The following is a 14307-nucleotide window of genomic DNA, read 5'->3' on the forward strand; positions in this document are numbered from 1 at the left end:
AGATTTTATTTATTTGAGAGAGAGAATGAGATACAGAGAGCATGAGAGGGAGGAGGGTCAGAGGGAGAAGCAGACTCCCTGCCGAGCAGGGAGCCCAATGCGGGACTCGATCCCGGGACTCCAGGATCATGACCTGAGCCGAAGGCAGTCACCCAACCAACTGAGCCACCCAGGCGCCCTTAAAAATAAAATCTTTAAGAAAATTACATCTAGGGGCACCTGGATGGCTCAGTCGGTCCTGTGATCAAGCCCAAGTTGGGGCTTCTCCCTCTCCTCCCTGCTTGTGCTCTCTTTCACTGTCTCTCTCTCTCTCTCTCTCTCAAATAATAAATAAAATCTTCTTTTAAAAATTACATTTCGTTTTTTATTGTAAAGATTATATGCCACTTATTTCTGTATATTTTTCAGTTCTGTTTGCGTAGTGAGAGTAAGTTTTTCAGAGAAAGAAAAAACATTGGAAGCTTTATCACTTTGTTTCTTTACCTTCCAAGGGAATTACCTTTGGAATTACAGGGAATTTTTGATAAAGAGGAGGTGGATGTTAAAGTTGAAGACAAAAAAAATGAAGTATGTATGTCAACGAAGCCTGTGTTCCAGCCTTTCTCAGGACAGGGTCACAGACTGGGAAGGTGAGTAGGCTCATAATCTGTGCTTTCCACACACAGGCTTGACTAATATTCAGCATGTCTTTATTTTATGATATAGACCAGCTCTATAGACCTTATCATTTCTCTCATTGGAAATGAGATTTTTCATGTTAACTTTTATGAGGACTCCTAAGTCCTATTTACCTTAGTGTAAATTAACATATGCTGGCAGTACACTAAAAAGTCATGGAGGCTTTTCTGATTTTACCAAATTAAAGGACCTGGATTATTGAAGACCTTAGGCACAATTGATGGGTAAACAGTTTTTCTCCTTGAACCCACCACTTGAGCATTGCCATTAATGCTACAGAATACATATGCTAGCTTTGAATTTAGGGTTCCATTTGATAGTTACCAGTGCCTTCAACATTGTGTTCTGTAATAAGTATCTGAATTTTGCAGTAATGAAAATGAAAAATTCATGATAAAATTAGTACCCCTATCAAAGCCGTTGTCAAATTTTGAAGTCTTCATCCTATTAAATACTATGCTTTATGACAGTATACAAAGAGGTTAGATATGTGATCATTTTTATGAATTCTCATAGATTATCAAGATTGGTAAAGTTATCTGCATATTCATCCGCACATACAAAAATATTCAGATGTGACTTTCAGAATGATCAGGAAATACTTTGCTTCCTTTTTTTTCCCCCTTTGTAATCTAAGGACTAATTTCTATAGAGAACTTATAATTTTTTTAAAGTTTTTATTTATTCATTTATTTAAGTAATCTCGACACCTAATATAGGGCTCAAACCAATGATCCTTGGATCAAGAGTCCCAGTCACAAGCTCTTCTGACTGAGCCATCCACGCACCCCCCTTTGTTTTGTTTTTTTGGTTTGTTTGTTTTTGAGAACTTACCATTTCTTATAGAAATTTTAACCTGGGGAGTAGTAGATAAAATTTATAGATCTTTCAACCCTATAAAATTGTCTGTTCTATAAGGCACTATTAAAATAATTACAATATACTTACATACCACTATACAGTCTTACAAATTACTCAGATATGCATAATTTCATTAGGATCCTAGATTGATCATATATGATGGACATAAGTAATATTAGTATCTTTATGTTATTATTCAGGAAACAGCTGTGACTTGCTAAAATCTTCCTAAAAGGTATACTTAATGTAGAAGTTTTATAGTATTTGTTCAATGATTAAGCTCTGCCTAACAGCATGCATCTGACTTTGTTGTCTGGCTTTTCTTAGTGCCACACCAAAAATTGTTTCTAAGGCAAAGAGTATTGAAGTTGAGAATAAAAATAATTTGTCTGTTGTTCAACTAAACAATCTGGAACCCATCACTAATGTACAGATCTGGCTAGCCAATGGAAAAAGGATTGTCCAGAAATTTAACATTTCTCATAGGTAAGTCTTCCATTTCATCATTTGTCTGAATTTTTTCATGTTTAAATTTCTTTTCAGTTCAGTCGGCAGTTTTTAAGAACTAACCAAGGATCTTACCAGTTCTCTAAACATAATATATCACGACAATAGAATTAATGAAGTACTTTCAATTTGTTTTATGGATTATCATTTTTATCATTTGATTGGTTTTCCTATATAACTAAATATGTAATTTTTATTTCTTTTAAGATTTGTTTATTTCGGGGGGGAAGGGCAGAGGGAGAGGAAGAGAGAGAATCTCAAGCAGACTCCCTCCTGAGTGTGGAGCCCAACACAAGGTTCTGTCTCACAGCCCTGAGATCAGGACCCCAGCCGAAATCAAGAGGTGAACATTTGGGGTGCCTGGGTCAGTTAAGCGGCTGCCTTTGCCTCAGGTTATGATCTCAGGGTCCTGGGATTGAGTTCCACCTTGCTTCTCCCTCTCCCTCTGCCCCATCCCTGCTTGTGCTCTTTCTCTCTCTTTACTCTTTCTCTCAAATAAATAAATAAAATCCTTTTTTTTTTTTTTTAATTTTTATTTGACAGAGAGAGACACAGAGAGAGAGGGAACACAAGCAGGGGGAGAGGGAGAAGCAGGCTTCCCGCTGAGCAGGGAGCCCAATGCGGAACTCGATCCCAGGACCCTGGGGCCATGACCTGAGCCGAAGGCAGATGCTTAAGGACTGAGCCACCCAGGCACCCCCAGAAGCATATATTTAAATGGTGCCTTAGAATGTTCTTCTGTGACCCAAATTCCTTTTAAATGGGAGGAAGTCACACTAAACAGTTGGGAAATGGAAGAGAGGATTTGTTATTCCAATCTAAGGTTGTTTCTTTTTAGGGAAATAATATATTTTAATCTCAACTTCTTTGTCTAGAAAAATACTTCCAACATTTTTTTTTTTTTTTTAAAGATTTTATTTATTTGACAGAGAGAGACACAGCGAGAGAGGGAACACAAGCAGGGGGAGTGGGAGAGGGAGAAGCAGGCTCCCTGCAGAGCAGGGAGCCCGATGCGGACTCGATCCCAGGACCCTGGGATCATGACCTGAGCCGAAGGCAGTCGCTTAACCAACTGAGCCACCCAGGCGCCCTTTCCAACATTTTTAGTAACAAATAGTCACCTAGATTTTTCTTTTCGTGAAAGACTGAAGCATTTAAAAAAACTTTGGCCAACAGTATTTATTAAGTGATTATTAATCAGGCTTTGCTTTCATTTTTTAAATTTTTAAATTAAAAAAATTTTTTAGGATTAAATCTATAATTTTATTACAAAACCATTCTTTTGGCATTAGTCAGTTACAGTGAGCAAGATAACTGTGAGTGTGGCATAGCGCTCTAAAGTAACAATTGCATGTCCTGCTTCCTGAGCTAAAATTTAAGTTACATTATATCCATTACATACAAGTCACCTACACTCATTAATGCTGCAAATCCTGACCCATATTCCCTTTAGGGAGGAGCTGATGCTAAGGGATTAGAGTAAATGTTAATATACAAAAGTTCCTTCATGGGACTCTCTGTTTCTTCTCCCCCCAAATTGCTTTTTGCTTTAAAATAATCAAATTGCTAGTCTGAATAGCAGCACCCAAGGAGCATCACAGTTGGTTCTTAAAAAGCAGTGCAATACATGTTTTATACCACAGGCAAAGGGAGTGATCACTTTAGTTTGAAACTCCTGTATTAGAGTCTCTTCAGAAATTAAGGGATGCCATCAACTTCTACCAGATGGTGTTACTGCTGTACATTTGTTAGTGGGTCACTTTCTATGCTGTGTTTGCTTTGAAGGGATCTTCAGTATATCTCCCAATATTCCTTTCTTAAAGTGTCCTTTTTTTTTTAGCTAGGATTTCACACAACTCTAATGCTTTATTAAGAGTGTCCTTGGGGTGGCTGGCTGGCTCAGTCGGTAGAGCGTGCGACTCTTGATCTCAGGGTTGTGAGTTCCAGCCCCATGTTGGGTGTAGAGATTATTTAAAAATAAAATCTTTTAAAAAGAGAGAATGTCCTCCTCGTTGTCACATTGGTTTTCTAGCATGTCTTCATAGATGTCTGCGAGAAAGGCAATTAGGGGGACCTGTGACTTGGTTGTAAATCAAGTAACTGATTTATTTATTATTTTTTTTTAAGATTTTATTTATTTATTTGACAGAGAGAGACACAGCGAGAGAGGGAACACAAGCAGGGGGAGTGGGAGAGGGAGAAGCAGGCTTCCCGCCGAGCAGGGAGCCCAGTGTGGGACTCGATCCCAGGACCCTGGGATCATGACCAGAGCCGAAGGCAGACACTCAGCAACTGAGCCACCCAGGCGCCCCTCAAGTAACTGATTTAGTAGATTGGGCTATTTGGAAAGACCACAGTCTTGTAAAATCCCTTTCAAATAGCTGCATGCACTTTTATTATATGGTATTAGTTTGATCATTCACAGAGTGTACTGGACTTTTCTCTCCAATATAGCCAGTAGTGTTAGAAATTACGAAGTATCTTTGGTTCCAGACCATTATTTCTCAAATCCTCCCTAAGAAATTGGTCTACAATGGGGTGCCTGGGTGGCTCAGTCGTTAGGCGTCTGCCTTCGGCTCGGGTCATGATCCCAGGGTCCTGGGATTAAGTCCCACATCGGGCTCCCTGCACAGCGGGAAGCCTGCTTCTCCCGCTCCCTCTCCCTCTTCCTGCTGCTCCCCCTACTTGTGCTCTCTCTGTCAAATAAATAAATAAAATCTTAAAAAAAAAAAAATTGGTCTACATATTGCAGCTCATTATCCCAAAGTTTAAATTCCTGAATAACCCATTGTTGATGTTGCCAGCTATAATTCTTTGCATCCTGATTAAGAGTATCAGCAATAAACTCAGGGTCCTCAGATGGAAACTTCATAGTTTTTGGGCTGTTCCTCAAATATTGCAGTGATGTAGTTCATTTCCTCATGTCAGTCATTTTTAAGTGACTTTAAGAGAACTTTATGAAAATGCCACATTGTATAATTGGCTGCATTTAACTCAGTAGCATCTCTGGTTAGTTTAAAACCTCATTCACTTCAGGGGCACCTGCATGGCTCAGTTGGTTAAGCGTCCAAATCTTTTTTTTTTTTTTTTTTTTTTTTTTAAGAATTTATTTATTTATTTGACAGAGAGAGACACAATGAGAAAGGGAACACAAGCAGGGGGAGTGGGAGAGGGAGAAGCAGGCTTCCCACTGAACAGGGAGCCCTATGAGGGGCTTGATCACAGTACCCTGGGATCATAACCTGAGCCGAAGGCAGATGCTTAACGACTGAGCCACCCAGGTGCCCTAAGCATCCAAATCTTGATTTTGACTCAGGTCATGATCTTGGGTGGTGGGGTTGAGCCCTGCATAGGGCTCTGTGCTCAGTGAGGAGGAGTCTGCTGGAGATTCTGTCTCTTCCTCTCCCTCTGCCCTTCCCCTGCCCCGCTTTTGTCCCCATGCACTCCCTCGCTCGCTCACTCTCTCTAGGGAATAAAAAAAACAAAAAAACCCTCATTCACTTCTTTCATCACACTGCAGAATGACCCAGAAATAATCAAATCTCAATTTTCCACCATAAATGATCTGGACCACTGGATTGAGGCCATCATTCTGCTCTGTCCCTGTGCAAGACAGGTGGGTGAGTCCAGACTCAGGAACCCGCCATCCATAGGGGTGCCACTGCTTCTCTGGGCTCAGCTGCCATAGCTTCTTCCTGCTGCTTCTGACTCTGGGGCTCTGGCTAACCTGGCTTGCTGCCCTGTGCAGCCTCCCCAAGCCCTGCGATGGTCACCATCTAGCCTCAGTCCACAGCAGAGGTGGCCCAGGCTTTGTTTTGTTTTTGTTTTTTTTTTAATTTTTAAGTTTATTTATTTTTTTTTTAGTAATCTCTACACCCAACGCAGGGCTCAAACTCAGTCGCATGCTCTTCTGACATAGCTAACCAGGCACCGCCCTCCACGCTTTGTTTTTAAATTGGAATTTTATTCCAGTTTTTACATTGATATATAATATCCTGAACTAGTTGGGTTTAAGGCTACCATCTTACTGTTTGTTTTCTCTTTACCCCTTGTCTTTTTATTCTTTTTTTGTTTTTTTTTTTAAGGTTTTATTTATTTGACAGAGCACGCTAACACATACAACATGCCGGGGGAGCGGTAGGCAGAGGGAGAGGAAGAAGCGGACTCCCCTCTGAGCAGGGAGCCTGATGCAGGGCTTGATCCCAGGACCCTGGGATCATAACCTGAGCCAAAGACAGATGTTTAACCGACTGAGCCACCCAGGTGCCGTATTCTTTTTTTTTTTTTTTTTTAAGGTTTATTTTATTTTTGAGAGAGTGAGCACAAGTGCAAGGGAGAAAGAGAATCCCAAGCCGACTCCATGCTGATCATGGAGCCCCACACAGGGCTCAAGCTCATGACTCTGAGATCATGACCCTAGCCAAAACCAAGAGTCAGGTTCCCAAATGACTGCACCACCCAGGCACCCCTATTCTTTTTTTTTTTTTTAGATTTGTTTATTTATCTGGGATTGGGGGAAGGGGCAAAGGGAGAGACAGTTCTAAGCAGACTTCACGCTGATCGTCAAGTCCCACTCAGGAAACCGAGAGTTGGACACTTAACTGACTGCCATCCAGGCGCCCCTTTTTATTCTTTATTCGTCCTTTTTTGCCTCCTTTTGAGCTTAATGTGTACTTATTATTTTTATCCTCTTACAGCTTTTTAGATTTGCATTTTTTTATTCTCTTAATGGCAACATAGAGATCACAGTATACGTTTAAAAATTTTTACTACAGGGGCGCCTGGGTGGCTCGGTCGTTAAGCATCTGCCTTCGGCTCAGGTCATGAACCATGAACCCAGGGTCCTGGGATCGAGCCCCGCATCGGGCTCCCTGCTCAGCGGGAAGCCTGCTTCTCCCTCTCGCCCTACTTGTGTTCCCTCTCTCGCTGTATCTCTCTCTGTCAAATAAATAAAATCTTTAAAAAGAAATTTTTTTTTTTTTTACTACAGGGGCGCCTGGGTGACCCAGTCTTCAGGCGTCTGCCTTTGGCTCAGGTCATGATCCCAGGGTTCTGGGATCAAACCCTGCATCTGGCTCCCTGCTCGGCAGGAAGCCTGCTTCTCCCTTTCCCACTCCCCCTGCTTGTGTCCCCTTCTCTCGCTGTCTCTCTCTCTCTCTCTCTCTCTGTCAAATGGATAAGTGAAATCTTTTATTATTTATTTATTTATTTATTTATTTATTTTAAGATTTTATTTTTTACTTAAATCGGGCCAAGCGGGGAGCCCGATGCGGGACTCGATCCCAGGACCCTGGGATCATTACCTGAGCCAAAGGCAGACACTTAACAACTGAGCCACCCAGGCGCCCTAAGTGAAATCTTTTAAAAAAAAAAAAGAAATTTTTTATTTTTACTGCATCGTTCCTTTAATCTTTACTGTTTTCTTTTTATATTTATATCATTTGCCATTAGCTTTAGACTTTCGTTATCCCAACTTTTGGTATCCAAATAATACATGAAACTGTGTCCTAGACTTTTTTGGCAACTCACACAGGTTTAATAGAGTGGCAATTAATGAATTTTAGTGAATTGATTGGGAGAATTCTGCTTTTCGTGATATGGCATATTTCATTAATTCTGAATTAAACATTTTTTCACATTTTAGCCTCTGAAATGGAGGTTTATCCTAAAATCCATGGTTGGCTACATGGCAATCATTACATAATTATCTTTGTCTTGGCATCTACCTCAAAGCTTGCAGAACAAGTGTCAGCTGAACAAAAAAAATCTGAGACAGTATCTTTTTTTTATTTTTCTTTTTTATTTTTTTTTAAGATTTATTTATTTGACAGAGACACAGCGAGAGAGGGAACACAAGCAGGGGGAGTGGGAGAGGGACAAGCAGGCTCCCCACTGAGCAGGAAGCCCGATGTGGGTCTCGATCCCAGGACCCTGGGATCATGACCTGAGCTGAAGGCAGACACTTAACGACTGAGCCACCCAGGCGCCCCGAGACAGTATCTTTTTTAAAGAAATTCTTTATCACCAACACACCTGTTAATACAGAGGGCTGGTATTATGTGGAAAAATATGTACCAGGGGCACCTGGGTGGCTCAGTCGGTTAAACATCTGCCTTTGGCTCAGGTTATGATCTCAGCATCCTGGGATCGAGCCCCGCATCAGGCTCCCTGCACAGTGAGAAACCTGCTTCTCCCTCTCCCCCTGCTCATGCTCACTCTCTCTTAAATAAATAAAATTTTTAAAAAAGAAAGAAAAGAGGGGCGCCTGGGTGGCTCAGTTGGTTAAGCAACTGCCTTCGGCTCAGGTCATGATTCTGGAGTCCCAGGATCGAGTCCCACATCGGGCTCCCTGCTCAGCAGGGGGTCTGCTTCTCCCTCTGACCCTTCCCCTCTCATGCTCTCTGTCTCCCATTCTCTCAGATAAATAAATAAAATCTTTAAAAAAAAAAAGAAAGAAAAGAAAAATATGTACCAAATTATGACCGAATCGAAAGTGATTCAAAGGATCTGAGTCTGAACAATGTTCAAGTATTAGGAATGGCTTAACAATATTACTCTAATAGAAGCACATGCTTAATTTGAGAAATATTTACATGAAATTAAGTTAGTTGTGCTTTCAATAAATATAAAAATTCTAAGTGTTAAGAAAATATTTTGTCATAATTTGGATTTTTTTAGCAACACATAAAATGATGTGTCTTAAAAATCAGTGGCATCTTAGTTGTAATGAACTCTGCATGCGTTCTTTCTACATACATACACATATACTTAGGTGAACATAACTTTGAGCTACCTCCAAAATTGCACGTTGTAATGTTGATTTTACTAACTGAAATTCTACTTATACTGAGTTAAGAATTTTCCTAATTGTGTTTGGAACACAGCATGACCTGGTATTTAAGAGATACAGCCTGTATCTGTGTAATATTACTAGTGTGACCATATTTGATCCATTTGGAGTCAGATATAGATATATACAATTTCTGTTATAGGGACTTTCAGATACACACACACATACACACTTCAAACAGAAGATACAGTGATCCCTCACTCAGTTCCACTGAACTGTTTCCAAGGAAATCTTAGACTTCATATAGTTTCCTATGTAAATATTTCAATATAACTCTAAAAGAGATGTACTCTATAAAAATGTAACCATAACATTATATAAGACTGATGAATTACTGAACTCCACCTCTGAAACTATTAATATATATTAAATTTAAAACAAAAAATAAAATGTAACCGTAATACCCTTGTCACACTGAAGATAATTAATAGTAGTTCCTTACTATCCAGGGTCAACCTTTAAAAAGCCCAAGTGATCAGTTCTGTCATCATAATTTGACTATTCTATGTATTAACGTAGCTAGATAGGTATCTTCAAGTTATTACCTTACATTAATTCCAGTTTTCATAAAATTATATTAATAGTTTGTGCTGTTTTACAGGATAAGCCACATCAAAGACTTCATCGAAAAATACCAAGGATCTCAAAGAAGTCCTCCCTTTTCCCTGGCCACAGCTCTTCCTTTCCTCAAATTGCTAGATGAAACACTCACATTGGAAGAAGCAGATTTACAGAATGCTGTAGTCATTCAGAGACTCCAAAAAACCGCTGAACCTTTTAGAGAACTTTCATAACATTGATTTTTGATACACTAAGTTTGCAGAGAAATGATGGTTGTAAATGAACATGCAAACCAAAATGAGGGAAAGGAAGTCAGATTCGCTGGACTTTTAGTTCAGGCATTATTTAACTCCCTCCTGATGAGAAGATTTTTAAATAAGTACAAGTTAGGAATGTGAACTCTGACTGGAAACTATATTCAATGCACTTTTTCCAAAAGACTACTCAGAAAGAAAACTATACTTATTTTCAAATACCAGTTATTCAACAATAAGATATATTAAATCGCTGTATCATATAGAATCTTAATGTGGTATAAATTAGCAAATGTATTCACAGCATCATTCATTCAAATATTCCCAACCAGCAGTGGTTTGTTTAGATATTAGCTGTCTCAGATTTTTTAAATAGCAGTATATTAAGAAAATTATACATGACAGGTTAAAAAACATCAATGTAATTATTTTACATTTGAGATACAGTCAGAAGGCTAGAAGGAACTTCTTTCACCACAGCTATGCCTGAACCTCCAAGTGGTCTCCATTTTTATTTTCTAATGGCAATATATACTCATGTTATTTTGGCACAGTATCTAAAATATATTTTAAAGATAAAATTGTGCAGCTTAGTATAATGTCAATATTAATCTGCCTATTCACATTTCGACATTTTCAAGAAGTGTAATTTTTAAAAATTTCTGTCCAGGAACCCGAGTTCATCCCTTATTTTTTCTTTTGAAAATTAGGGATTTGTTTTTAGCTAACATTTTTGAGTAAGCCTTTCATTTGCTACCATTCACTTAGAAACTAATGCTTGTTTTGGCACATTGCTATTAATATTTTTTAAATGCATCACATAAACTATCGTTTTCTATTCCATATATCAGAGTCAACCTGGGTACACATTAAAGGATTATTTGTTACATTCTGATGCCACCAAGGAAGTCATGTTTTGTATCTTAATCTTTTAATTCGAACTGGTTAGACTTCTATATTTCACCGTCAGATTGAATTCCCTTGCCTGAAGATAAGTTTAGGAAGCTTTTTTTTTCCCCCAAATTATTTATTGAATCTTATTTAAAGCAAAATTTACATTGAATGTGCCAAGGAACTAAGTAGCCATACCTATCAGCAGTAATGTTCACAGGGTACTGGGTGTCTGCTGGAAAGAGCAGTTCTCAACCTTTCTGGTCTCAAGAACTTTTGTTTATGTGGGTAATATATATGATATTGAAAATAAAAAATTATAAAATATTCATTAAAAATAATAAGCACATGTTAATGTAAAACATTTTAATGAAAAGCGTTTTCTAAAAAATTTAGTGAGAAAAGTGGCATTCCATTTTTTGCAGCTATCTTTACTGACTTAAAGAAGACAGATGGAATCTCATGTCTGCTTCCACATTCAATCTGTTGTGATATTGCACATCATGTAGCCTCTAGTAAATGCTGCTGTATATTCATGAGAAAAGGGGGGGAAGCAAATAATGTCTCAGTTTGGTTATGAAAATAGTTTGACTTTACGGACCTCTTAAAGGAACCATTCTTACGAAGCACTTTACAATGATTCTCACATCTTAGTGTTAGAATCACTTGGGAAGCATTTCAAAATGTCTATTCCAGGCATCTACCACACACATTCTGATTCATTGTATCTGGGATGGGTCCCAGATCTCTGCATTTGTAGTCTCAAGTGATTTTTAGGCATGTAGTAGAAGAACGTTCAGGGAATCCTGCATTATGCTTGCACCCTAAGAAAATAAACCTGTGTGCTTCACCACAAACAGTGGAAGAAGACTCTCCACTGAAATGGGACTTCTAGACCGTTAAGTTTTATTCTTTATCTCCCACAGTTGGTTCTTAGACTGTTCCCCTTAACTCTTAATTAATCATGATATAAACCTATACTACTCCTCTAAGCACAGCTGAGAGGAGGCTGGAACATTTAAATGAGATTTTCATTAGAAGCTCAGAAATAATAAAAGGGAAATGCACATAACTAGATGACCTGGATTATAAGCTGCATCTTCTGTTGTAGGTCCATATTAAGACTGCTTCCTTTTCTAGCTCCCAGCCTTCCACATGGTAGAAGCCTTTTTATCAGGAAGAGAGGGAGGGCAAAGGAGAACCTTTTCCTTTTGTCACTTACTTTCAGAAATGAACAGGTATATAATAGAAAATACTGTCATTATGTTTACAGCTGTAGTAGAGCCCTCTCTAGTGAAACATAATAGCATTCTTAAATTGAGGGGATGGTAAAAATCAGTGAACGCTTTCAGATATAAAAAGATGATTGTTAATATATTTTTCAAGAGTCTGTAAGAAAATGTTTCCTATAGGCCTATTATGAAGCATTGTATAATTTAATTTGCATAATTATAGTCTGTGATTCTCCATATATTTCTATAAAGGGGCTTCTCGTTGGAAATATTTTTCTTGTACCTATAAAAAGGCCTCCTTTGTGAATTTTCCAGTTTATAATTATTTATCCAGAAGGTACATTGGAGGTTTTCTTGTGTGTACATGTAGAATACACCCCAGTGAGAAGTTCCTATGGAGAAAGACCCATTGTCAGCAATAACTTTCATTTTTTCTAACTGTGAATACCTTCATTAATGTGAATAATATTCTCAGAGGTTTTCAAAATGAGAATCATCTGATAAAACTTTCTACTTTAAAAGTTCAAAATTGTAAAGTTGTTAATTAAATGTGTAGATTATGTAAAACATACTGACTTTAGAAAATATAAATTGAATTTGGCAAGGGAAGGCAAACTTGAAAATAATCAAACATTTTAGGTGTAGAATACAATTTGACCTACGTAGTTGTTTCAAAACCCGTCAGTTTTTGAAAAATCATTGTTAAGGCTGATACAAGAAGTACATTTCTAGTTTTACAGATTCTAATTTAATGGTTAAATTACTATGCATTATGCAGGCTGTAAAACTGGTCTTATTTTATATACTTTTCTCATTCAGAACACTTTTCATTACGTTTCATTGTGTTGAAAATACGGTATTATGCATCTGTTTCAGTGCCTTATTTTTAAAGCAAGCTTTTGCTAACGGTTAAAGAACTGTTGTCTTAAGAATGAAATAATTCATTAAAAGGATCTGTGAAATAATCTACAGTTGTTTCTTATACAATAGTTACATCTGGTTTCATTTGTCATTTTTATTTGGCATTGGCAAAGCCATTCAGTTTGAGAATCAACATTTATCAGGTGCCTTCTGTTTGCCAGGTACTTTAATCAGTGTTACTTTCATTTAATCCTCAGAAATGTGAAAATGTGATATTTTTAGTACATTCATCCATCAGTTGATGGACATTTGGGTTTCACTTTGGGTTATAAATAATGTTACTATGAACATTTGTGTTCAAGTTTTTGTGTGAACATGTTCAGAGGTAGGTTTTTTAAAAAACCATTTGTGTCCTGAGTTGAACTAGCATGAAGACTCCTTGGTAGGGTTTACTTCTTTGTTCTTTCTCTAAGTACAAACCATTTAATTAAGAAATTGCTCATCACACTAAATCTTCAGATACAAGTGGCTTATTCGATAGACTAATATTTGGCTCTTTGTCATTTGCTTTAAATATTTTTTTCACAGATAATTCATATTCATTGTAGAAAATTGTAAAATGCTCGAATGATCTTTAAATCACCAATTTCACCTTTCAAATAATATAACCACTAATAACATTTTGGTGTACATCCTTTCAGGTATTTTTAAGTGAATCAGTGTTTTGTATTAATTAAAAGGCAGGCTTCTTGGTTATTGTAATGCTATTTTATCTATTGAAGTCTAACGTATTTGTCTTTAAAAATTACATTCAGAATATGGCATCATTTTAACTAGAATAATAGCTGTTAGCAACAAATGCCTTCTTTTTTTTTTTTTTATTCATGAGAGACAGACAGAGAGAGGCAGAGGGAGAAGCAGGCTCCCAAGGAGCAGGGAGCCCGATGCGGGACTCGATCCCAGGACCCTGAGATCATGACCCGAGCCGAAGGCAGACGCTTAACCATCTGAGCCACCCAGGCGCCCCAGCAACAAATGCCTTTTAATTACATTTTTGTGCAGGGGGCAAAAAAAAAAAAGATGCAGGGTTTCTTTTTTTACTTCTTAAAATTTTAAAATTGTGGTAGTATATGCAGCAAAGTACAAATGTTGGGAATGAAGTGCTTCCAGACCTAAAAATGCTATAAAATGATGTATGTGAAAGTAGATTATCCAAAGAAACTTAAGCTTGAGTTTAAGTTTCCAAGGACTTAAACATTTAGCACATGCATTATCTAATTATCCTTCCACTGTTGATAAGGCTGCAATCAAGAAAACAGGAGGTACCCATTTTGTAGGTTAAAGAATTGAGGCATATTTGCAGTGTATACAAATACTGAATCATTACTTTGTACACCTGAAACTAGTATACTGTTATATGTCAATTATACCTCTTTAGAAAAAATAATTGAGGCATAGAAAATGATTTAGACTGGGCAGTATATACTTTAGGATTATATTTATCTGTGACAGAAAAGTCTAATAGTGACTTACAAAACAAAATTTTATTTATTTCCATGCAAAAGTCCAGAGGGAAGCAATTCAGAACTGGTAGATCAACTTCGTAAAACTT

General features: G+C 37.7%; 1 protein-coding gene across 1 annotated transcript in view; it reads left to right on the forward strand.

The window, feature by feature from the left end:
- Positions 1 to 14307, forward strand: part of UBXN2A (UBX domain protein 2A) — a 44223-nt gene extending 29916 nt beyond the window's left edge. The window contains exons 5-7 of the mRNA XM_045884174.3: positions 492 to 629; positions 1867 to 2025; positions 9498 to 14307. Of these exons, the coding sequence (XP_045740130.1) occupies positions 492 to 629; positions 1867 to 2025; positions 9498 to 9690 (490 nt within the window). The 3' untranslated portion in view covers positions 9691 to 14307. The remainder of the gene's footprint in view (positions 1 to 491; positions 630 to 1866; positions 2026 to 9497) is intronic.

The sequence above is a fragment of the Mirounga angustirostris genome, unplaced genomic scaffold (assembly GCF_029215605.1).
Source record: "Mirounga angustirostris isolate CCGP_5_RB_7025 unplaced genomic scaffold, mMirAng1.0.hap1 SCAF_10, whole genome shotgun sequence".
NCBI lineage: Eukaryota > Metazoa > Chordata > Mammalia > Carnivora > Phocidae > Mirounga > Mirounga angustirostris.